Source organism: Alexandromys fortis, unplaced genomic scaffold (assembly GCF_014885135.2).
Source record: "Alexandromys fortis isolate MF-2015 unplaced genomic scaffold, M_Fortis_MF-2015_v1.1 scaffold_50, whole genome shotgun sequence".
In the NCBI taxonomy this organism is placed as follows: Eukaryota; Metazoa; Chordata; class Mammalia; order Rodentia; family Cricetidae; genus Alexandromys; species Alexandromys fortis.
In genome coordinates, this window is record NW_026067932.1 from 178,984 (window position 1) to 204,067 (window position 25,084).

Consider the following 25,084-nt stretch of genomic DNA (forward strand, 5'->3'; position numbering starts at 1 on the left):
AGTCAGGGCAGGAACTCAGACAGGGAAGGAACCTGGAGGCAGGAGCTGATGCAGAGGCCATGGAGTGGGGAAGGCTGCTGCTTAATGGCCTGCTTCCCCCTGGCTTGCTCAACCTGTTTTCTTATAGAATCCAGGTTCACAAGCCCAGAGATGGTACCACCCACCATGGCCTTGGCCTTCCCCCACTGATCATTACTTGAGAAAATGCCTTACAACTGAATCTCATGAAGGCATTTCCTCAGTTGAGGTGCCTTTCTCTCTGATAACTCCAACTTGTGTCAAGTTGGCACACAAAACCTGCCAGTACAGTGAGCTTAAGCTTCAAGTCTCAGGGGCTGGAGAGATGGCTCAGTGGTTAAGAGCACCGGCTGCTCTTCCAGAGGTCCTGAGTTCAATTCCCAGCACCCACATGGTGGCCCATGACCATCTACAATGGGATCTGATGCCCTCTTCTGACACGCAGGTGTACATGCGGAGTACTCATACATAAAATTAAATAAAGTTAAAAAAAAGAAAAGAAAAAAAAAGCTTCAAGTCTCAGAGAGAGACCCTGTCTCAAAAAAATGAAACAGAGTTACCAAGGAAGATTGACCTCTGCATGTGAGTGCTCTCTCTCTCTCTCTCTCTCTCTCTCTCTCTCTCTCTCTCTCTCTCCCTCTCCCTCTCCCCCCACCCCACACATTGTGTGTAAAACAGAAAAAATGTTAAATGTTAGATGCATTTTGATTTGGGATCAGATCAGGACAGAATTTGTAAAATGACTCTAAACACAATTCTGCAATTTTATAATACATGTTTATGTGAAGCAATGTTCTCAAGATCTATAATTATAACATCGTAATGTTAATCAACTCTGAAAAACATTGGAGATACTCTTATGTTCTGCAGTTCCAAATCTTCACCCAAATCAATTTTTTTTAAAAAGATTTATTTATTATGTATACAACATTCTGCCTCCATGTATGCCCGCTCGCCAGAAGAGGGCACCAGATCTCATTACAGATGGCTGTGAGCCACCATATGGTTGCTGGGAATTGAACTCAGGACCTTTGGAAGAGCAGCCAGTGCTCTTAATCGCTGAGCCATCTCTCCAGCCCAATTCTTTCTTAATTAATTAATTAATTAATTGTACATCCTGGCAGCAGTTTCTCCTTCCAGTCCCTCCCTCCCCACTCTACTGCTCTGTTTCCATTGTCCAATCCACTCCTCTGTTTTTGTTTAGGAAAGGGCAGGTCTTTCCACCAACATGTTGAACAGGTCAACAAAACATGGCATATCAATCTAAATTAATTCTTTATATAAAATAAATAAGTACATGCACCTCAGTATAAAAATTCCCTTTAGTCATAATTAAATAGTAAAATTACATGTATACCAAATAATCATGTTAAAATAAATTTATAATTGGTGCTTCTTTATATGTTCATGAGAGTTCTAATGTTAAAAAGTGTATTTATTGTTATTGCATGTATATAACTTGTGGTTGTACATGTTATGGTGATGTGTTAGAAGACAACTTTGTAGAATGTGTTATTTCCATCTTTACATGGATTTAGAAAATGAACTTCAGTTGTCAGATGTGCACTTTCGCCAGCTAAGCCATCTCACCAGTTTGAATTGTAGCTTTTCAAAGTACACTTTTGCAGGAGAACAAAACTCTAAATTTAAGCTCAAAGTCTGTGTCAGCATGTGTGGTTTTCTCTACAGATTTCGATGCAAGGTCATACCCTATCTAGGTAGAACACAGAAACTGTAGGTTGAGCTGGATCCTGTTATGTTCTAGCTCCCACAACCATGATTGCAGTAGAAACACAGATCTCTGAATCTTTCTTCTGCCGTCCAACTGAAGGAGGCAGAAAATCTACTGCAAAGTTAACTGAAAAATAAAGAGAAAAAACGACAAAGATGAAGCCCAGATGGAAGAAAGCCTCTGCAGTGTGGACCAGCTCTTCCTGGCTCTTAGAGACAAAAACTGGCTACCGTGTAGGGCTGGTAGCTTAGGGAGACACAAGGGGCATTGTTAGGGTCAGGGTCTTAGACAATCCTTCCCTTGTTGATTCCATGCTCACCCTTGGACTCAGTTGCTCCATGAGTATCCTTTTTTTTGCAGAAAGAATGTAGCACAGGTTGGCTCCTGTACCAAGATGCAAGGTTTCCCAGGCTCTGCCTACACCTCTACCTGAGTAGCCAAATAGTTCTTTCTGTGTGGGAGTAGAGAAGTGAAATTATTATTTTTGTTTGTTTGTTTGTTTCGAGACAGGGTTTTTCTGTAACTTTGGAGCCTGTCCTGGAACTAGCTCTTATAGACCAGGCTGGCTTTGAACTCACAGAGATCTGCCTGCCTCTGCCTCCCGAGTGCTAGGATTAAAGGCATGTTCCTCCACCACCCAGCTTAGAAGTGAAATTTTAAAAGAATTATGACATTTGATATTTCCTGAATAAAGTGATTATGGCATTGATAAGGAAGAAAGGGAAGTAAGTCCATCTAACTGGGGAATACAGGTATTTTTGCCTGCTTTTTTTGTAAAAAAAAAAATTAAGAAACTTTTAAGACACAACTCAGCCATTCCAGGTAGGGAAAAGTATGGGAAGACAGCCAACTAGGTCCATAAGGTATAGACAGTCCTGGTAGCCAATGCTGATAGATACAACTTAAATGAACATTTTAACGTACCCTCCCCTGTGACAAATAGCGAAACATTCCAAAAAAACCTAATGTAGATCAAGCCACCTATTCGATGAACAAGTGATGTATAGTAACAGGAGAAAATGACAAACCTTCTAGAGTACATATAAGGAGGAAACGCTAGGAAATTGTCCAACTCTGATAAATTAACAAAAAGCAGGAATAACATCCTCTAATTTTTCCTTTTATTTATTTAATATAAATAAATATATTTATATATTTTATAAATTTAATTCTCTCAAAGCACTGTTTATTAAACCTAGCTTTGAGCTATGGTTTGGGATGGCTTCTTTAGGTGTTTGTTGTCTATTGTGAACTTGGGTGTGCGTCAGGATTTCCTGTCTGGTTCATTGATCTGTTCAAACCCCAGAACCAGTCTGAAAGAGACTGTGTGGTATGTTTCATACTGAGCGATGCAATCTCTTGTTTTGGTTCTGTTTTTATGGTGTTATGGTGCTTATTACATGGAAGTTACTAGTACTGTGTTTGAGAGTTCACCTGGAGAAGGGGAATCCTTTGGAGCCTGAGCCTTTTTATGAGTCATTGATGGATACTTTCCCACTTCAGATACTCTGGTGGTTTGAGTGAAGATGACCCACATAGGCTCATATATTTGAATGCTAGTTTCCTAGTTGGCTGAACTGCTTGGGGAAAGATTAGGATATGTTAGATGAGGTATGCCACTGGGAGCCGGCTTTGAGGTTTCAAAAGCCTAGGCCATTCCTAGCTAGTTCTCTCTCTCTCTCTCTCTCTCTCTCTCTCTCTCTCTCCCCCTCCCTCCCTCTCTCTCTCTCCCTCCCTCCTTCCCTTCCTCCCTTCCCCCCTCCCCCCATCCATACAACTTGGGCAACTTGTAGGTTGACTACCAAGCTCCACTGTCACAGTGAGAAGAAGTCTGTAGACAGAGTAAGTTTCACGGTGTCATTGAAACTTTTGTATGAAACCAAGAAGCAGATCATACTTGAGTCATAGTCTCTCTGCCCTGATACAGGTTATAGCAGTCACCCTCGCTTCGTTTCTTGATATTACTAAAGACACCTGGAATTTTTTCCCTTTAAGTAAGTTGGTGCCTAAAGAGTAATACACACATTACTACCACCATAACTGCTTCTACCACGTTATGAAATTTTTTTTAAAAAATTAGGAATGAGTAATTTATTGAAGGCTTCTTTATTTCTATAAAGGATACTCAGGTATTTGTCCTTAGATATATAATATAGTATATTAGTAGATTTATTAATAATGAGCCAAACATATGACTGAAGCAAATATACTTGGATTCACGGTTTGATCATTGATCAAACTGGTCATTGTTTCTTAATGTGAAATTCACTGTTATTTAGTGCATTTACATCAGCCCTCAAAAATAATATTGATTTGTTACTTTATTTTTTATGGTACTTTTATATCAAAGTTAAGTTGTTGAAGTCATATTTAAAATAATTAAAATCTTCTTTACATTCTATTTCTAGTCAAATTATTTTTCCCTTTTTCTTTTATTATTATTATTTTTTATTGATTTTTATTAAGCTCCACATTTTTCTCTGCTCCCCTACCTGCCTCTCCCCTCCCCTCTTCAACCCTCCCCCAAAGTCCCCATGCTCCCAATTTCTCAGGAGATCTTTTCTTCTACTTTCCATGTAGATTAGGTCTATGCAAGTCTCTCTTAGTGTCCTCATTGTTGTCTAAGTCCTCTAGGATTGTGGTTTGTGGCTGATTTAGCCCCCAAATGTGCTCAAGTTGGATGATTTCTAAGGTAAACCAGACTTTCAAGGAATACATTGCTTTTGTCATAAACAAGTAGGTCAAGATGATGGGGAAGGGTCTAGATTGGATGTTTTTTGTTGTTGTTTTTTTTTGTTTGCTAGACACAAAAATTAGGAGAAACTGTATACACAAATTCTTAGAAAAGCTGAAAAATTTTCAAAATAGTATACAGAAAGCTGAACAATGGAGAGAAAGGTCCCCTTCTGCTTCCTCTTGGGATGATGCCTCATTATGTCAGCCGGTGATGTTTTATTTTATTAAACATGTATACTGTATCCCCAGGAGAGAGATCTAAGTCTTTAAACTCACAAACATGGCCGACTTCCTTGGTCTCCTGTTAATGGAGAACTGTTACAAAAAAAGTGATAGAAAGTTGATGTCAGTGCTTCTAGAGGTCATACGACACAGGAGAAATGTTGGGTAGTTATTCAGAACTAACCACCTCTTTCTTTTCATTTTGGGTGAGCCAAGTCGGTTTTATTTATTGTTTTTCTTTCTTAGTCTCTCAATGGCTTCGCTCTGGTGGTGAGTGCAGAAGGGATGATCTTTTATGCTTCAGCAACAATTGTGGACTATCTGGGCTTCCATCAGGTAAATGAAGCAAAAATATATTAAATGTGGATTCCATTACCTTTGTAAATGTGTATTGTCTTCAAAGCTTAAGACTGTTTACGATCAAGCTTTTGATATCACATGATTCAGCTTTGTCTTGGACAGCAGGTCAGCGTCTGTGGAGTATTGTGGTGCTTGGAGACCCAGGGACTTGGGCTGAGACTCTACTCTCAGCCCTCAGATTCAGAGCACCATCTCATTTGATAACTCTCTGGCCCTACACATCTTCAACAGCTCTCAAATTGGGTTATTAATATTTTTATGCTCTGAAGAAATTTTCTTTCTATCTGTATCAGATGTTTGCCTCTGCTTCTGCCTTCAATAATGCCTTTTTAAACTCCTTAAATTTTTCTGTGGCCTCTTTAATACTTTTGTATCCATTCTGTAGCCTACATACACACACATACACATGAGAGAGAGAGAGAGAGAGAGAGAGAGAGAGAGAGAGAGAGAGAGATCTGATAGACAGATATAGACAGATAGAAGGATAGACGATAAAAAGATTTACTATGTGATATATAATGCTGATTTAAAATGAATTTAATAGTTTCCAAGAATTAAAATAATATGGCTATTTCTTATACACACCTCATAGTTTAACTTACTGTCACCTGAGCTGAAACCAGAGTCCCTCAAAACTAAGGATACTGTTACTATCAGAACTTATCTTGATATGATACTTAACCTGTCCTTGGTATCATTTGTACATTATCATTTTTGCCCCTGGGCAGTATTTCTTCCACAGTCTCCATTGCTGTATTTAGGCTGGCATGGAAGCCATGTAGAAGACCCCAGTGAGTGATGACATTGACCAGCTGAGTGGGACCGGATGGGGGTGGCTGGGCTCTGCCACTCAGAAGTTATGTCTCAGTCCCTTCAGTAGTACAGTTGACAGTAATGCTATCTGAATGTATACGAAGAGTCCTAGGCACCCAAATAAAAAGTGCCCCTGCCATCTGTTCTTAGTGGCCATGATACCTCAGCTTGGTCAAGTACAATATCCATGGCCTGACGACGTGGAACTTTTCATCCTCTGGAGATGAGCCTGGTCCTGAGGAGACCTTATATAAGAGCACTGAGTCAGTCTCTCCTCCCTGAGATGACAACAGCCTCCAGGGAAGACTGAGGTCTGCTTGAACTATTTCATTTCCGAAAGTAGACTCTACCAACTGTGACTCTGTTTACAACATGGAAATATTGTGCATTTGACAGTCTCTGTGACCCTCTGCTCTGTGTAGGGTCCTGGTGTCCTAACAGTGCAGGATTTGGGCATGGAGGCAGATAAGAACATGACTCATATATTAAAATAGTCCCCAATATAGTCTTTTCTGCTTGTGTGTGCATTCAAAGCTAGAGACACTTGCCACCTTCTACATGTTCAGAATTATTTTAATTTAATCCTTGTCTGTGAATAGGCTATAAACTCCTTAGTTACACCTAAACCTCCTCCCATTATCTCAAACTGATGGTCCGCTACAGAGTTGGGGGTTGAGGACAGAGGCACTGAAGTATGGAGTGGCTTATTTTCAAGGTTAGAATTTGTTTGCCGGAATTTTACTTATTAGAGGTCTGCTATTTTTCCTTGTCAGAAGTATAAATCAGTTTTCCCTTCATTATAGAAAGTGTTTCCATTGTCTTTACTTTATGCGAAGTATTTCACAAGAATATTACAATAACCTTGTGCTCTCAGTAACATCTTGTATTGAATGCTTTGCAAAAGTTAAGAGTCAATTCCTTCCTGGGGCTGCCTGAATATACTGTCTAGCTCCTTCAGATCAGCACAGCTGTAAAATTAAGGCCTATGAGGCTTATTCATTCAGGAAGCTGCCTGTTTCCCCACAGTAACCTGTGGCATCTGTCACCAAGTGAACCAGAACATCAGAGCCCAAAGGTCTAAGCCCAGTTAGTAGATGCATACATCTTTGCCCAGACAAGCAGCTTCTAAAAGATAGGCTCGCCTTTGTGTCCTACTGTATGAGTAGTAGCTTGACGCTGAAATAAAGACTTCTCTTAGTGGCAGCAGGGTCTAGTTTTTGTGTCAACTTTACCCCTTCTTACATTTTCTCATTACTCCTCTTGGTTCTGCTCTACAAACTGAAGGACAAGGGCCACCACACCTGTGGTATTAGTTATTAAAACAGGAATTTGTTTCTCTCTCTCTCTCTCTCTCTCTCTCTCTCTCTCTTTGTTTTTTTTTTTCTTCAAGACAGGGTTTCTCTGTGTAACAGCCCTAGCTGTCTTAGAACTCACTCTGTCGACCACACTGGCCATGAACTCTGCTTCCCGAGTGTTGGGATTAAAGTCGAGTACCACCACTGCCCGGCCAGAAATTTGTTTCTTAAATCTAAAAACATTTCATGCTTTCTTCAAATTGTCATGGAAATATATGGCTTTGCTTTGAACTCCCTTCTGGCTTTGCTGTCTCTTCCACTGTCTTGTCTGCCCTTTGCTTCGGTTCACTGCAGACTCAAAGCTCATGCTAACCTAGATATGCTCATTCACGTAGAGATGATAGATAAGGGTATTGGGAGGCCTGGGGACACTGGAAACCACACTCTCCAGTAGATCTACAAAGCTCAGAGTCATCCAAAAACTGGGTAAAAAGAATGTATTGCTACAGCACCTGCTTGCACCCTCAGTCTGGGAATCATGGGAGCCCACTGTGCCCAGGTCAGTAGTTTCTCTAGTTAAAACCACATAGCGAAATAGAACTGCCTGAACATGGTAAAAACTGTTAAGTTTTAAATTCCTGGTTAATGGGAATCTGCCGGTGCTGATGCAATAAGCCAATCAAAATGAACTAATAAATCCAGGTTTATTCTGAGCAAAGCATTCCTGTGTGGCCCCAGGGGAAGTTGAGGAGACCACGAGGGGGAATCCCACGAGGGATCTTAATGCTGACAGTGGCTTTCTCAGGGGCAGAGTATGTACTGAGGCAACTCCAGGGGAGGGAGCTTGGGGTGGAGCATCCACAACAGCAACAAGAACACCAAATACTCAGGATGAATGTGGTCAATGACTTAAAGAACACCCACATTCTAATTTTTAATTAAATTGACTGGTCTAAATACACAAAAGACTCATTACCATCATGAAGATGTCAGCCTTCTCCACATCAAACTATACAATTAATGGGATTACAGTGGAAGTAGAGACATTTTGGGCAAACACTGGCTCTCTAATTCTAGACTCTTCATTGACAGGCGTGTGCCATTATAATAGCATTCCTAGGAGAGGAGGGGGTTACCAGATGGGATAGTGCAAGTCAGGCAGACCCACAAACAGCACTGCTCAGAGACAAGTGCCTTGGACCTATGAAAACAACCATTCCTGCAGTCATCCAAGTCAGAGAAAACCATCTTATCCCCTGATTTATACCAGGGGGAATGACAGACATTTCTAGAGATAGCAGGGCAAAGATAGGAGGAAAGAGTGGCTATTTATAAAATGTCAACACATGAAGATGATGCTGCCACACAAAGACCAGTCTTACAGTTGTTATACTGGGTGAAAACATAGATCCCAAAGAATCCAGTATTCTTTTCTTATGGGATTCAACCTGTGTGCGTAGTATAAATCATAATTGAGGGGTGTCCCAAGAGGCTCCAACATCATGCTTCCTGAAATGGGGATTTTCTCTATTCAGGTCAACTTCTGCTATCCTTCAGTGTCAGTTCATTAGGGTGACTGAGGTCATGATGACCAAACCTGTAATTCTTGCCCTGTTGGGGCTGGAGGCAAGATCATGAGTTAGAGGACAGCCTGGGATAACTAACCTGTTTTTGAGACTCTCTCTCTCTCTCCTTTAAAAAAAGGAAGCAAAAAAGCTAAAAGGAGATTGGTGTGTTCATTTCTGCCACAAAGAGATTTCTGTGCCTCAGCACCACAATTGCCTCCAGAGCCCTGACCCTAGATATCCCTAACCAGACAGAGGTTGTATCTGACGACTCTGCCTTCTCTCTGGTATGTGTGCGAGCATTTCTTTGTAAAAATGTTCCCTCTAGATATGCCTGCCACTGAGCCCATGCATGTTTATGACTACACACTTCTGTCACCTCCCAGAGGTATCTTATTTGTTATCTGGGGTACCACAGGGCTTATCCACAAAGTTACAGGCAATGATAAGGACGTGGAAAACGTGAAGGATTTCATGAACTCTAGGTGAGATTGCTAGTTACATTTTAAAAATGTAACAAGTTTCTAAGGTCTTGATTACTAGGGAACTTTTGCCCATCTGAGAAGAGTATTCTAGTTATCATAATCATTCATTTGGAAAGGATGAAACCTAGAAATAGATCTAATATGAGAATCCAGTCCTATAGAGATGCTGCAGAACCTGATGGCATTAGTAGGCTGGGTTCCCAATGGAAAGAATAAGCAAGATTCTTCATTATGGGGATGGTAAGGGTCATAGGAGACCTCTCCAAGATCATGGGTTATCTGTACATGGCATAGTCAAAATGAGGCCAAAGTTTCTGCTCTATCCACCAGACAGCTACCAGAGGACTCCAGTACCTGAAAATTTTGACTTTTTCTTTAAGGAGGTTAGAGGAAAGAGGACCAGAGAGAGAGATAAGATCTGGTGGGTCCTAGGCACATCATGGACCTGAGTAGGTTGAAGTATATGACACAATTGGCATGAAGTCCAAGAGTTGATTTAGGAAAGAGGACTACTCTGACTAAGTGCCTATGGCTTTGAGGGCATGATGATACCATCATGCAGGCCAGATCCTGGGGGCACAGAGTGAAGATGCCCTGGAATTACATGAGCATGGAGACATATCCTTCCAGGGAGGGCTGTTGGAACCTCAAAAAGGTCTGCCTTTTTCTCAAAGTTTTTTCTTTACATATGTGACTTATCTTTGAATTATTGACGTGGGGATCATGTGAATCACCAGAACCTATAAATTCAAGATGAGGCTAAAGCAACTGCTTCTGTATTTCAGACAGACGTGATGCACCAAAACATTTATGACTACATCCATGTGGATGACCGACAGGACTTCTGTAGACAGCTACATTGGGCCATGGACCCTCCACAGGTGATGTTTGGGCAGTCCCCACATCCCAACACAGGTAGGCCAATTTCAATGACATTCACGCTTTCCTCTGAATCTACATGGAATTTCCTTCAGAATTCTTTCTCTTGAGCTTTCCTCTCCAGACTCCTTCAGCAAGAAGTTGGTCTATCCTAGGCTCTATGTGGCTACTGAGGACCTTTGCATCATTGTGCTTGGTCCAGTCTCCTCTGCTCTTCATTATGGCAGACACTTGAGATACCCGGCTCACAGAGAGGAAAAGATTATTGGAAGGGTTCAGTTTATTAACTGTGGATCCTTTGCTTTTAGACACTTAGGAAGAGGCAGCACATTGTACTATGAGTGTCTGGCAAAATCCTTATCTGGCATCCAACTCAGAGAGGAAAAAAGGGAACTGGATCCATATTAACTACTTTAGCTGTTGCTGCAACAAAATACTTTACAAAAGCAGCTTAAGGAAGGGTTTATTTGGGGCTGGAGAGATGGCTCAGTGGTTAAGAGCACTGTCTGCTCTTCCAGAGGTCCTGAGTTCAATTCCCAGCAACCACATGGTGGCTCCAAACCATCTGTAATGAGATCTGGCGCCCTCCTCTGGCATGTGGGTATACATGGAGGCAAAAAGTTGTATACATAATAAATAAATAAATAAATCCTAAAAAAAGGAAGGGTTTATTTCTGTAGCCCACCATATCAGAAAAGCCTTGGCAACAGGACCATGTGGCAGCTGGTCACACTGCACCCACGGTTAGGAAGCAGAGATGGGAGTCCCCAGGTCATGGAGTGGTGTAACCACATTTCAGGTGGGTCTTACTACCACAATTAATCCAATCTACTCCCTCATAGACATTCCCAGAGGTTTGTTTCCTAAGCTGTTCTAGAGCCTATCAAGTTGAGAATCAAGATTAATAATCATAGCTCTATCCCTTGTTATGTTAACACCCAAACATATCACTTTAAATTGTTACAGGGTCCCATAATACCTCTCAAGGACATGCCTCTACAGCTCTAACACCTCTTACTGACTCTTATAAGTTCCATCACCATAAGCTGGAGTCCATGGACCTTTGGAAAATATCCAAGATCCAAACTCCAAGGTCTACCATATTTGGTATTTCCAACACCCGCTAAGAGCCTAAGAACTTGTCACTTGTTTCACAAGCTCTCTCAAGCCCCTTATCTGCTTTGTACCTATTCACATTTAACTGAAAAACAAAATCTTCCACAGCAATAGTTATCTTTTGTGCACTAGAACCCTGTAAATCACTCCCCAACAAATCCATTGAACCCAATTGATAAATATGAGTTGTAAATAGAGTATTTCCATAAGTAGTAGGTAACAGTGGATTTGGAGGATATAGATGCATGTGGGTCCTGGGCTTCATCCAGGAGTTCATTCAGACGATGGTTTCCTACAGAAACTTTAAATAATTCAAAGAAAAATTTCCACCCAACCTCAACATCCAACAGAATAATTCACCTTAGACCTAAGGTGCCTTTGCATCATACCATTTATACAGCTCAAACAACACTAAATGGCCAACCTTAGTCACACATGAATCAGTGCTAAAAACCAACACCATTAAGGGTAGGGCCAATGAAAGAAAAATCCATCCAAGCACTATCTCTTAGAGATGTACGGGATGGCAAAGGCTTGAGGAACCATGGAGACATGTTTATTTTAAACAGAGTAGCGGGGCTGGAGAGATGGCTCAGAGGTTAAGAGCATTGCCTGCTCTTCCAAAGGTCCTGAGTTCAATTCCCAGCAACCACATGGTGGCTCACAGCCATCTGTAATGGGGTCTGGTGCCCTCTTCTGGCCTGCAGGCATACACACAGACAGAATATTGTATACATAATAAATAAATAAACATTAAACAGAGTAGCATGTTTCTTACAAACTTCATCGTAGTCAGTTACATGTTCTTCCGTGTGCTTGCTCACTGTCCTCAAATCTCTAGTCTGTTGTTTCCCATCCTAATCATCATATTTTATTTTGCATTATTTGAATTATCTTATCAGACGATACCATCCTTGGGAAGTTGCTCAGGGCCCAGGAACAGGGCAAGGGCTTGCCCTCAGAGTACGCAGCCTTCTTGACACGCTGCTTCATCTGCCGTGTTCGCTGTTTGCTGGACAGCACCTCTGGCTTTCTGGTGAGTGTGTGAATGCCTCAGACATGTGGGATATATTCTACTCTGGTGAAGAAAAGGTTGGGGACAGAGTGAGCACTATGTTGAGGCTTCAAGCAAGAAGCCAGCAGATTTGGACCTTGACAGTCCGCACTGATAGGTAGATGGGGAGGAAATAAGATTATAAGAAAAGCAGATGAAATATTTAAAAATTGACAATTTTCAATTCAAGTTTAGGTGTACATTTATTTAAAGCTAATTTAAAAAGTCTTTTTCTAGGGCTGGAGATACAGTAAATAAGTAGGGTACTTCTCGCGCATGCACAAAATCCTGGATTTGATTCCCAATACCACATAAACTCTATATGGTGGCTTACATTTAAAATTCCAGCAGTTGGGAGAGACCTCTGTGGGTCCAGGCGTGAGTATGGGACCTCCAGGGGTGTAGAACTGAGCCAGAGAACTCTGCTGGACCAGGCCCAAGCCAGGAACCTCCACAGGAGTGGGCCCAGGCCAGAAACATCTGCAGGAGTGAGCCCAGGCCAGGAACATCTATGAAAACATGCCTGAACCAGCGACCTCCACCAAACAGGCCTGGGGGAGTGAACTCCACAGGACCAGGTACAAGGGAGCCACCGCTGACTGAGCAGGCCCAAACCAGAGGACTCTGCGGGACCGGGCATGAATCAGTGACCTCTGAGGTAGCAGGCCTGAGCCAGCAAACTTCACTGGAGCAGGCTCAAGGCAGCAATCACAGCAGAAACAGTCCCAAGCAAGCAACCTTTGTGGGAGCAGGCCCAAATGACCCCGGGTATTTCAGAGCTACCCACGGGAGCGATGAGTAACCTCCAGGAAGACGGAGTGACCAATAGGGTGACTGGAACCATGGCACTGAGATTCCATCTTATACCTGTAAGAATGGCCAAGATTAAAAACACCGATGACAACTCATGCTGGAGAGGATGTGGGGTGAAGAGAACACTTCTGCATTGCCAGTGTGAGTACAAACTGGTACAGCCCTTTTGGATGTCAGTGTGGCAATTTCTCAGAAAATTAGAAAACAACCTTCCTCAAGACCCAGCAATACCACTTTTGAGTATATATCCAAAGGATGCTCAGTCCACAAGGACATGTGCTCAACTATGTTCATAGAAGCATTGTTTGTCGTAGGCAGAACCTGGAAACAACCTAAATGCCCCTTGACCAAAAAATGGATAAGGAAAATGTGATACATTTACACAATGGAGTACTACACAGCAGAAAAATACCACATCTTGAGATTTGCAGGCAAATGGATGGATCTAGAAAACATCATATTGAGTGAGGTAACTCAGACCCAGAAAGACATACATCATATGCATTCACTCATAAGTGGCTTTTAGACATAAAGCAAAGAAAACCAGCCTACAATTCACAATTCCAGAGAACCTAGACAACAACGAGGACCCAAAGAGAGACATACATGGGAAGTAGAAAAGGACAAGATTTCTGAGTAAATTAGGAGCATGGGGACCATGGGAGAGGGTAGAAGGGGGGAAGAGTAAGGTAAGGGAGCAGAGAAAAATGTATAGCTCAATAAAATCTATACAAAATATAAAATAAAAAAATCCAGCAGTAGGAAGGTGGGAGTAGGGGGATCAGAATTTCAATTATCCCCAGCTATATAGCAAGTACAAGGCCAGCCTGGGGTACATGAGACCCTGGAAAGGAAGAAAGAAAGAAAGAAAGAAAGAAAGAAAGAAAGAAAGAAAGACAGAAAGACAGAAAGACAGAAAGACAGAAAGACAGAAAGACAGAAAGACAGAAAGACAGACAGACAGACAGACAGACAGACAGACAGACAGACAGAAAGAAAGAAAGCACACGGCTGGCTTTAATTCCAGCACTTGGAAGGCAGAGGCAGGTGGATCTTAGTGAGTTCGATGTTAGCCTGGTCTAAAAATCAAACTCCAGGGCACCCAGGACTGTTATACAAAGAAACCCTGTCTTGATAGAAAGAAAGAAAGAAAGAAAGAAAGAGAGAGAGAGAGAGAGAGAGAGAGAGAGAGAGAGAGAGAGAGAGAGAGAGAAAGAAAGAGAAAGAAAGAAAGAGAGAAAGAAAGATTAAAAGTAGGGTTGATAAGATTACTCAGTGGGTAAATGTGCTTGATTTACCTGACCACCTGAGTTTGATCTCTAGGACCCATACAGGAAGGGAGGAGTCAACTCTTGGAAATTGTCTTCTGACCTGCACATGTGCACCATGGCATAGCTGAATCCACAGTTTTGGTTGCAGCCCTTTCCCCCGACACACACAACATTTAGGCTTCCATAATTTTAAATGTAATATTTTTCTTTATTTTTATTAGTATATTTCTATATTTTATCATTTTACGTGAGAGTCTTTTGCCTGCATATATGTATATACCTTGTGCATGCTTCATGTCCATGAGAATCATAAGAGAGCACCAAATCCTTTGGAATTGGAGTTACAGATGGTTTTGAACCCATATCAGTGCTGGGAATTCAACCCAGGTCCTCTGCAAGAGCAATATGTGCTCTTAACGCTGAGCCATCTTTACAGCTCTGGGTTGCCACTTTTCACATTTGACCATTTCTTCTTCCACCTCCATATGAAAAGAAAAGGAGGTTATCCTTCTGGGACTTAGCAGAGCAAGGACTCTGGATCCTGCCTACCTTGCCAGGGCACACTGCATTTGCCCTTTCAGAACCTTGGCCCCTGGTTCCTGTACCCTCCCTTTCCAATGGGTCACAGCTGTCTGACAGCCCCTGGGCACCCTACATTGTCTTGGCAAGTATTCAACTCTGAGTCCTTGGACTGACCTCAGCTCCCAGTGGTAAGATTCCTGGTGGGCTCAGCTTCATAGATTGATTTGTGGATATGGGACCATAAGATCCAGTGATCACTGCATATTGTCCTTCTGGTCCCCCAAAACAAGCCAGGCATATATGCCCCATATCTCTATCCTGGACAAACGTTCCTGAGAGATTCCTATCTACACAGCCTGGACTAATGGTCATGGGGAGGTCCCATCTTCTTCAACTGGACTGGGTTTCTGAGAGAAGGAGCTATCTCCCTCACCTGGACTATGGAACCCCAGAAGTCAGAAGTCAGTCCCTGGGGACTGCAGATAGACCACCCACTAAAGGATGGACTGATAATTCCTAACAGGCTTACTGCACACCTGGGAAAGAGCCCTGAGGAAATCTGTATGTCTGCCTAGAGCCTCAGTATATCCTTTTGTTCTATCACAATCGGTGACCAGCTTCACCCAGCTCTGTATCCATGGCTCTGTGAGCTACCCCCATGTTGCAAGAAACCACTTGTTCATCCCTGATGCCTGGCTAGCTTAGCCCTGAAATAACCACACAGGCCCTTTTCACTCCATCCCAAAGTCTAGGCAGGGGAGGGGAGAGTCTGCCCAAGATCAGTTGTTAGAATATTGGCGTCTGATTGACCTTATGTAAATAATTCTAAATCAGCCATAGTGGGAATATTTATATCAAAGAAACTGACAAACAGTGCAAATCTAGAATGTTTTTTCCTTAGAGCTGGGCATTGAATATTTTCCAGTACACCACCACTGCCTAAAATTTCTTACATCATGTTTGTGATTGACACTAAGTGGATCCTTGCAATTATTTGTTCATTCCACAACCCATGGATGTATTTAGGCATGGATGAGTGGATAGGGCATGGGCACATACTGCTAGGTCATCTGAAGGCAAGAGAATCCTGAAGGAACTTGGGAATTAATTCACTGATATAGCAGTCTTCCCTATATAAAAATATTTTTCTATTATCATAAATACCTAAGCTCTTTTCCGGAAATTAAACTCATACCATATATGTTAGATTAATAAAAGCAAGCTATCCTCGTCTTCTCATTAAAAGCAAGGAATGCTCATTTGGAAATGGAAAGTTAAAGCTGGGTCAGCTCTCAGGGAACTTTCCAGGGAGCTCCTGAAAGAGGTGGCTGATGCCTGGGACAACTCAAGTTGATGTGTACTCATGTCTGCCTACATATACACACACCAGGGGTGTCAACATGTGCGTGGGCGAGTCTTTGCTATCCATAAATGGTCTTGAGACTGCCAACCAAGGAACTACTTATAGTCCTCGGGCAGAGCTAGTGCCCAGGAGGCTGAGCTCCACTAAGGTAGTGACCATCTTAGAACTCTGTGAACAGCTGTATTTGTCTTTAAAACACCAGACTATGCAGTTCCAAGGAAAGCTAAAATTCCTGTTTGGACAGAAGAAGAAGGCACCATCAGGAACAGCCCTGCCCCCGCGGCTCTCACTGTTTTGCATTGTGGTGCCAGTCCTGCCTTCGGTGACTGAGATGAAAATGAAAAGTGCCTTCTTGAGGGCGAAGCACAGGGCAGACTTTGTGGTTACAGTGGACTCCAGGTGAGCACGAATTGTCACACCATGACATTTAATTATGATAGCAAAATGTTTGTTATTTCTGTTTGATTTTCTATAACAAGTAATAAATATGCAATCTGATATTTTAAAACCCTTACACAACGTACCTGACTACTATTAGGGACAAGTATCTTTTCAAAATTGGTGCAAACTGTAGCACCACGCATTTTTATTGCAACCTTTCTAAATCTGCCCTTAATTTCTAGGCTCAGAGTAAGACCCCAGAGAGAGGTCGAAGTGGTCCTGTCAGCTCCTTGGGCCCTGCCTCCTCAGTTTGTTGGTGTTGGTTCATAACACAGACAGATATTCAGTGGGCTCATCTAAGATTAGTGTCAAAACTGTACCAGCTTCCTAGGCCCTCATCTGGATACTCCTGTAGCATTTCCCCAAATTTCAAGAGTCCAAACACTCTAGTTTCCTGGGCCATATCTATGGTTGATTCATGGATCCATTTCCAGGAGAGATTTAAAATGCAATGCATATAAAGCTATTTTCTACCTGGTATAGTGACATAGGAGCATGTGGTCAGAGGGAATTGACTGGGATGCCTCAGTTCTGAATCTGATTTCTGTTGTATGACGCTGTTCTTGGAGAAACATGAACAAATGTCTACTCACCCGAGATAGTGAGCTGAAGACAGACCAAAGTATGGATAGCACAAAGTCCAATTTGGTGAAGTGATGAGTTTTATTAGGGTTATGTACAGGAATGTGGGTGAGAGGTTACTTATAGGAGCAGAAACAACTCAAAGAGCCAATGTGGAGATCCTGCCTTGTCTACCAGCCAATGCCAGCAACCACATAAGGTTGAGCCTGCCTCTCTCCTATTGGGTTTGATTTCACCCTGCCATGGCATCTGTGACTCACCTTCACCTTCTGTAAATTGTATGTGTACAACAATGGTCACACAAAATTTTCCTTTCTTTGCTTTGATTGCCTAGATTTGTTGTTCTTACTTCTGTTCAGTGCTTACCTGGCAATGAAGCCAGAGTTGTTACCTTATGGTCTTCTGGGAGCAGGGCATATGGAATTAGCCTCCAGGGATGAAATTGGGACTGAAAATAGCCTAGGAAGTTCACAACATGGGGCAGCAAACCGAGAACAGTAGACTTCTAGAACATTCTAAAAATAAGTTTGTGTGCTTTCTCATTTTTTATTAAAGAAACAGCATATAAATATAAGGGAATAAAGCAAGTCCATTGGGGAAAATACTTAAATTCCATGATCTATCCAGAGCCCAGTGGTCTGCAGAACCTTGTAGTTTGCAGGGGCAGACCCCATCCGTATAGGGGCAGAGGGAAAGGTCAGTGTATATCAACCTCAAGGAGTACTCTGCTTTTGTTCAGTGTCTGAGGTACCTGTTTTCAAAGAGTAATTTGGTTTGTTTTCATCAGAGATCCCCACAAATCTTCTCTTTTCTGAGTGCTTTTCTAGTCCCTAAACAAAGCTCTGGGAACACTAATACTGTGCTCAGAACTGGGCCTGGAGAGAGACCTGGAACCCAAGCAAGAAAGTGAAATTTCTGGTACCATTTCACTCTGTCTTCTGTTTGTGGTGGACACAAGAGTGGGGACACAGGCCACCCCCTTTCCAGCAGACACTTAGATGGAGTTGTAGGAATTCTGAATACAACAACCCTATAAGTAGGTGCCATCCTATGCAAACCGTTAAGACTCTTATGGAGAACCTGGTGTTCATGCCTCTGCCCGCTCTGCTTTGACCTGAATTCAGCACTGCTGTCAGCAAGCACACCACAATTCATTCTCTGCAGAGGTAGAGATGGTCGTGCCAGGCCCTGAGAGCTTGCTCTGGGAGCAGCTGTATGGCTATTGCAGGAGCAGCTGCCATCTCTCACAGCTTTCTTAACAAGTGTTTGTGTTGACCGTTCCTCTTTATTTCTTCAGCCTGCCGTGCTCTTTTACCTACCTGCTAAAGTTTATTTCAGATCCCCAAATCAACCCTTGACACAGTTTTATCATTGTGTCCATGAATACAAAGTGGGGAAAAAAGATGATTCCTGGAGAGTACACATTCCCAGCAGTTCCCCTGTAGGTCAGGCTTCCCTTTCTCTCTGTCTCAGCTCTTTACAGACCCCAGGTACAAAGAGCATAGAGCACTATAGAGTGAGTTCAGTAGACAGAATTTGAGATCCAGCATGGTACCCAGCAGAGGGGCATCACCAGAAAAAAATGCCTACATTTCACCTTCAAAAAGCAAAATGGCTCTATCAGGACAACTCAAAATTATTCTAAATAGAATTTAAGGGCAAAATCCATGATTCCAGTAGCAGGCCAGACTTGGCCATTCATCCAGATTTGTCCATTAAATAGACCGGTAGTGATAAAAATAGAGAAGGGAGACATAGATTATAGTACTTTGGAGACAGGAACATATGAAGGGCCCCATCTTTGGCGCATTTACATAAGCTTGTGGCTAAAATTGAGGCATAACTGGGGTAAGGGTAAGAGATGTATGCTTAATTAAGAAGTTACAATCAAGGGATGGTAATCTGGTTAACCACTGTTTCAGTTCTGGTTCTGCAAAGTGGTCCAAAGAAGTCTTTATTGCTTGAGGAGATAAACTGGGTCTCAGGAGATGGTTAGTATTTCTTCCAGCTGTTGCCCCACCATCACAAATAGTCTGTCTTAAGAGATCCCCTGTAGCTGGAATCTAAGGTGTTTATAGGTTTGGAGAAATGACTAAACACCTTTAGTCACCTAAATGTGAATATGAAACAGAATGCTGTAGAAAGCTGACAATACGATGCCTCTGTTATTCTTATTTTTGTGACTTAAGCCTTGAAGACAAATGAGTTAGTGAGCTGACTAGTTTTATGTCAAGCACAAGCTAGAGTCGTCTGAAAAGGAGCAAACCTCAACTGAGAAAATTCCTCCATGAGATCCAGCTGTAGGGCCTTTACTTAACTAGTGATTGATGGAGGAGGGCCCAGCTCATTAGCCATCCCTGGACTGGTGGGTTCTATAAGAAAACAAGGTGAGCAAGTCATATGAGCAAGCCAGTAAGCAGCACTCCTCCGTGGCCTCTGCATCAGCTCCTGCCTCCAGGTTCCTGCCCTCCCTGCTTTCAAAGATGAACTGTTGTATGGAACTGTGTGAAATAAACCCTTTCCTCCCCAAGTAACCTTCAATCCTGACACTTCATCACAGCAATAATAACCAGAACTAATTGTCCATGGACACCTATCTAGAAACTAGCACTACCTATCCTAGCTGTCTTAGTTCTGGTTATCCTGCCTTTAGAACCCAAGTGAAGAGTTTGGTTTTTAATAAAAACAGCTTCCAAGTTCATGTTATAACTTTGACCCCACCCCCACACAAAGTAGTGGCTTTGTGATCACCAATTCATTGTTCTGATGGTTGTATAGAACACAACTTCATTGAGTCACAGGAATAAACTGTATTTTCATTCTGGCCTTCTGGAGGGGAGGAAGTTACAATCTCTAGAAGCCACCTATGTGCCATATACCTCCTAAAGTAATTAATATTTGTATTTGTGTTGGCCCCCAAATGCAACGTGCTTCAGAATCTCTGCAATGTAAAGATTAAAAGGTGTATGTTATTTCTATCTTCTCTTGAGCAAGCAATAACACCTGTCTTGCTAATTTCTTTCATTGTCATATTGTTAATATGCATTAATGCTGTCATTTGATCTTTACAGGGCAAAAGCTGTTACAAGTCTATGTGAATCAGAATCACATCCCAAACCCAATTACTTAGCAGGTACTTCTAAAACTTCATTTTCTTATCTTTTCTCTATGGCAAGATGTTTTTGTCCCTGAGAGAGTTCCCCATGCCTACAGAACTCTGTGTATTTCTTGGAGATGCCAGGGCTATCAGGGAGTATCACAGAGATAATTGTCTGGGGCTGTCACTCTGGTCCTAGAAACTGTTGAGAAAAAACTGTCTCATTAGTCCTCATTGTGACATCTTTCCCTCTCTAAATTCTAACAGGAAGGAGCAATGGAGAAAATGGCATTTCACTCTTCAGGGGACAAACAGATAGGAGCCACTGGGCCCGGGCCCTAGCCAGGCCTTCATGTCTCTGCCTCAGGGGTGGTCCTGACCTCCTCCTCGACCCCAAGGGGGCTTCAGGGTAAGTGGTACCAGGATGCACAGTCCTAGCCCCTATTTAAGCCACCGTGGTTATGAGAGTGAAAGGGATGGAATAGGCATGGAGAAGAAATAATTGCTATAGCCCTGACACCTGTGTTTGTGGACATCCTCTCAGCCTGGGCAGCAAGAAATCAGGGAGGAGTATATTGGGCTCAGAAGTCTTTCAGGTCACAGCCCTTCTCTCACCTGCCACATGCCCACACTCTCACCCAATCCTGACCAGGGATCTTTACCAAACTGACTACTAGGTAGTACCTTCCTTATCTCTCATCATACAGGTGCTAGTCCTGAAGCCACAAAGTATCCTGTGGTCAACCACAGGATTGTTCTTTCAATTTGATAGTCCCTATAGTGTTATATTAGTCATGATCATACGACTGATGGAGGATATTCACCCACGCCTAGTGATGCCTCATTGGACTAAGGAGAGCAGCATGCTGCCTGGAACCCAGGGACCAAGGAAGGCAAGGTAGAGCAAGGAAGGGTCTTCACTGTTCCCTAGGATTGACAACAGGTGGTTGAAAAGGCCAATGTGATCTTGGAAGACTTGAAGCTTCCCTTGGGAGTTAACTGGTATCGTACTAAGTTGTCATCCTCTCATAGAAAGGCTGAGGCCCCTAAGGAGGTAAGAGTATCACTTCTGTTGCTGTGTTCAATGGTTATCTTTTCTCTGAAGGGACAGGGAAGAAGAGGACCAGAAACACATAGTAAGGAGATCTACTGGTGCCCGGGGGCAGAGGGAGATGCACAAGTACAATTATGGCTTGGAAACACCGATACACTTGAGGCACCTGAACTGGAGCACAGAACAGAGAAGTCAGGAGGTCACTACCAAGCTGACACGGCAGCCCAGTAAGAATGAGCCATCCACCTGTCCAATGACCCATGGTTCCTGTATGCCCTACCCTGGAGGCCAGGGCATGTTCAGTACCGGCAATATGGCTTCTTTCAAAGATTCACCAGACTATCACACTGGTGCCTACTGCAGTCAGATGAACAGACCCTTGCAAGATATCCACCAGGTACATCCCTCCACCTGTCATATCCCCCAGGGAAGCCTAGGATCCAGGATCCCTCTGCATGGAATGCAGCGCTTCTCAGCCAGGGGTTTTTCTACAGAGGAAACAAAATTGCACAGCCTGCCAGTCACCATGGACACCCCATATAATCCAGTATTATCACTGGAAGTACCAATCAAGATGGAAAATGAATCTGGGACCCAGAACATAGTTGATGTCAGCACAACTAGTCGGGTATGGTTGGGAGCTAGCGACATGGCCAGGAGACATCTGGTCAGTTTCCCTGCCAGGATGCACCTGAAAGCAGAGCCCGACTATAGGCAGCAGGTCTGTACCCCACACCTTGGGCATGGTATGCTAGGAACGAATCCCCACAGCAGAGATACTGTGGGATCCTGCAGGGAGCCGGCTCCTCTCCGTCCTGCACATTGCACCTGCCTGGATCCAGAGTCTCCTCACCACCTCTTCATGCAGGGTCACAATGAGAGCCAGCACCCCTCTTTGGGCCAAGACTGCAGAGCTCCTATTGTTAAGCGTGAGCCCCTGGACTCACCATCATGGGCTGGTCCTGGCCAAGTGACTGTGCCCAGGATGTTCACTAAGGATGCCTCTATAGCTGTGATCCCACCTAAAGGCTCTGATGGGATTTTCCTACCCTAGAGCTGCGGTTCTGCTGGAAATTTCAGTCCTTGGATGACGGAATGTGATCAGAGATTCTTCTAGTGACACTCTTTACAGAACTCCATGAGTGAGGCTGAGATTCCCTGTGTGTAGCTGAGTGGTAGAGTATCCTGAATCATATAGAACATCAGAGGATTCTCATGAATAAACCTAAGTCTGTTCAAGTGGACAGTATTTCTCTTTGAAATTAATGTGCTTATGAAAGTAGCCAATAGTATTTTATGGTGGGCAACCCTCAACTGGTGTGTCAAAGTGATGTGTCCCTGGTACCCAGTCTTTCTACATCTCCTGCCTGTATTCAACAGAAGTTCTGAGGCTTCTAAGGAGATCTGAAGCCACACTTTGCGTAGTGGTGGTCAGGGAAACATCCCATCCCATTTGGTATTTTCTGTGGATTTCTAAATATGATTTATGTACCTGTATCTCTGTGCACATTACATGGTGGAGGTTATAGTGTCCAGGTCAGAAATCAGGGAAGCACAACATACAAAAAAGGGTGAAGCCACACTGGTGAGGATGAATTGTCCCTGGCTATTGTCTACAGAGCTTTCCTGTAAGGGCAACGGTTCCTAGCCCAGAGAGACTTAGGGACAGGAAGGCAGCCAGTATTTGTTCTGAATTGCCAAGGCAATGTACTCTGATTGTAGGATATGTGGATATTAAATATGAAACAGAAAGAAAGGGTTACCACGAATCATTGGCAAGATGACTTATGGCTGGTAGAGCAGTTGAGAGTGTTCCAGGGAAGGGCTCAGACCAAAAATCTTGCTCCATTAGCACAGGGGCCACTGAAAAGGAAAATGCCTGCTGTGCTCTGCCTACCTCTATGGTACAGAGAGTCTTCATCGGGGATGAGCATCCACCTCTGATGTCACTTCCCCTGAGGTCTTAGGAATGCCTGCTAAGGAGCTTGATGGAGCTCATGGCTAATTCTACTAGGCAGTCTCTTCAATACAGACTTTCTTTCCTTATCTATGGCCCCAGGAAATCATTGCTCAGCTACTGGCTTAGTGAAGAAGCTGTCTGGAAAATGCCTATCACCTTGTTAGAATCTGGTTGGGTGGGCAGAACCAGGTTCTCTGCTCAGCTTTTGAGATGTCTGGCTCTCAAGAGGACTCACTGTGGGACAGGGAATCACCTGAAGATCTAGAACTGAGAATTACCCACTACAGGAGCCTGGGAACTTGTGTTCTCTCTGTCCCCCAGTCCACAGAGGCTTTTCAAATGGGAAAGGCAGGAGCTGTGCTGTCACAGATGTGAGGCTTGCTCATAACGTCACAGCAGCTTCTCCATTACCTAAATAAAGCCTGCACCTTGTGCCCAGCCACCGATCTCCCTCCTTCCCTCAAACTGTCTCAGTCCCACTTTGCACATTTCTGACAAGCACAGCTTACACTGTGGGTCCTAATGAATAACAACAGGTACAATTTGAGTCTTCCTCAACACTTCCTATTCTAACCACATGCCCAACTCCCAAGGGCAGAATATGCTCAAACCCCCCATGTGTCTGACATTCTAGTATTTCTCTCTGAAAGTGATTAGTTATGTTCCTATCCTCAGCCAGACTCAGCATCCTATATGCTTATTACACAAGAAGCAGAGAACACAGTAAACTCTTATGCTCCAATGTATACAACATTTCCCAGGCATACTGGAGCCAGTGGAAGAAACCTTGGAAAAGAGTCAAGAAGAGGGAATTCAGAGACATATTTAGGAATAGTGGTGTGTATTACAGCACTAAAGAGATTGAAGCCTATGAGACCCTTTTCAAAATAAAATAAAATAAAATAATAAAACGCATTATTATATATTTATCAATCTTAGCTAGATTCCCCATCCTCTAGCTATGTAACCAGAGAGGAGCCATGTTCCCCAGATACTCTGAACCTTTCCGATGAACCTCATCTGCACACTGCTGGGATGAGTTACCAAGTGTGAAGTGTGGGCAGCTCAACTGGGACCTGGGCTTTCCCTGCAGGTCAGGCTTTGTGTACACTGAGTTCTGCACTTGGATATCAGTTCTGCAGATTTTGTGTCTGTGAGACATCACATTACATGGCAAGCTTGGATACTTGGTGTCAACACTGTCCAAGGAAGCTCAAAACTCCCACATCTGCACTTTTGTTGCTCATTCATCACAAGTGCCCAGTCAACTTGTACAGGAGGTGCACTGAGGTTACCCCTGCTTTATGAGTTCACCATCTACACTAAGCACAGGCTCACACTTTTTGTGATATCTAACTTTTGCCTATGTGGCTAAAATATCAAAATCAAATATAGTGAGAGATGGGTTAAGAAGTAATATGAATACATATTTACATTTGCAGTTTCTACTAGAAAAAATCCTCAAGATCTAGACTGGCCCAACAAACTTTAAACAGATACACTACAATGCAGCTTTCTGTGCTGTTTTCTCGGTGCTCTGTTTTAACAGAGAATGCAAATACATTTCTTATACTGTAGTCTGTACTAAATTTGCAAAACTTCTGCAAAATAAACCTCATGTTCCCATGTATTTAGTGTAAGATTGTGTGTCTTTTCCTTCAGAGAGTGTTTTGGATTTACATTCTAGGACAGCAGAAGGGAATAAT

At 43.0% G+C, this 25,084-nt stretch overlaps 1 protein-coding gene across 1 annotated transcript in view; it reads left to right on the top strand.

Annotated features, from left to right (window-relative positions):
- The window catches only part of Ahrr (aryl hydrocarbon receptor repressor), a 77,434-nt gene extending 52,509 nt beyond the window's left edge, over window positions 1-24,925 (top strand). The window contains exons 5-11 of the mRNA XM_050145524.1: window positions 4,955-5,044; window positions 10,012-10,141; window positions 12,124-12,257; window positions 16,447-16,643; window positions 20,339-20,400; window positions 20,632-20,773; window positions 21,470-24,925. Coding sequence (XP_050001481.1) covers window positions 4,955-5,044; window positions 10,012-10,141; window positions 12,124-12,257; window positions 16,447-16,643; window positions 20,339-20,400; window positions 20,632-20,773; window positions 21,470-22,472 — 1,758 coding nt within the window. The 3' untranslated portion in view covers window positions 22,473-24,925. The remainder of the gene's footprint in view (window positions 1-4,954; window positions 5,045-10,011; window positions 10,142-12,123; window positions 12,258-16,446; window positions 16,644-20,338; window positions 20,401-20,631; window positions 20,774-21,469) is intronic.
- The last annotated feature ends 159 nt before the right edge of the window (window positions 24,926-25,084 follow it).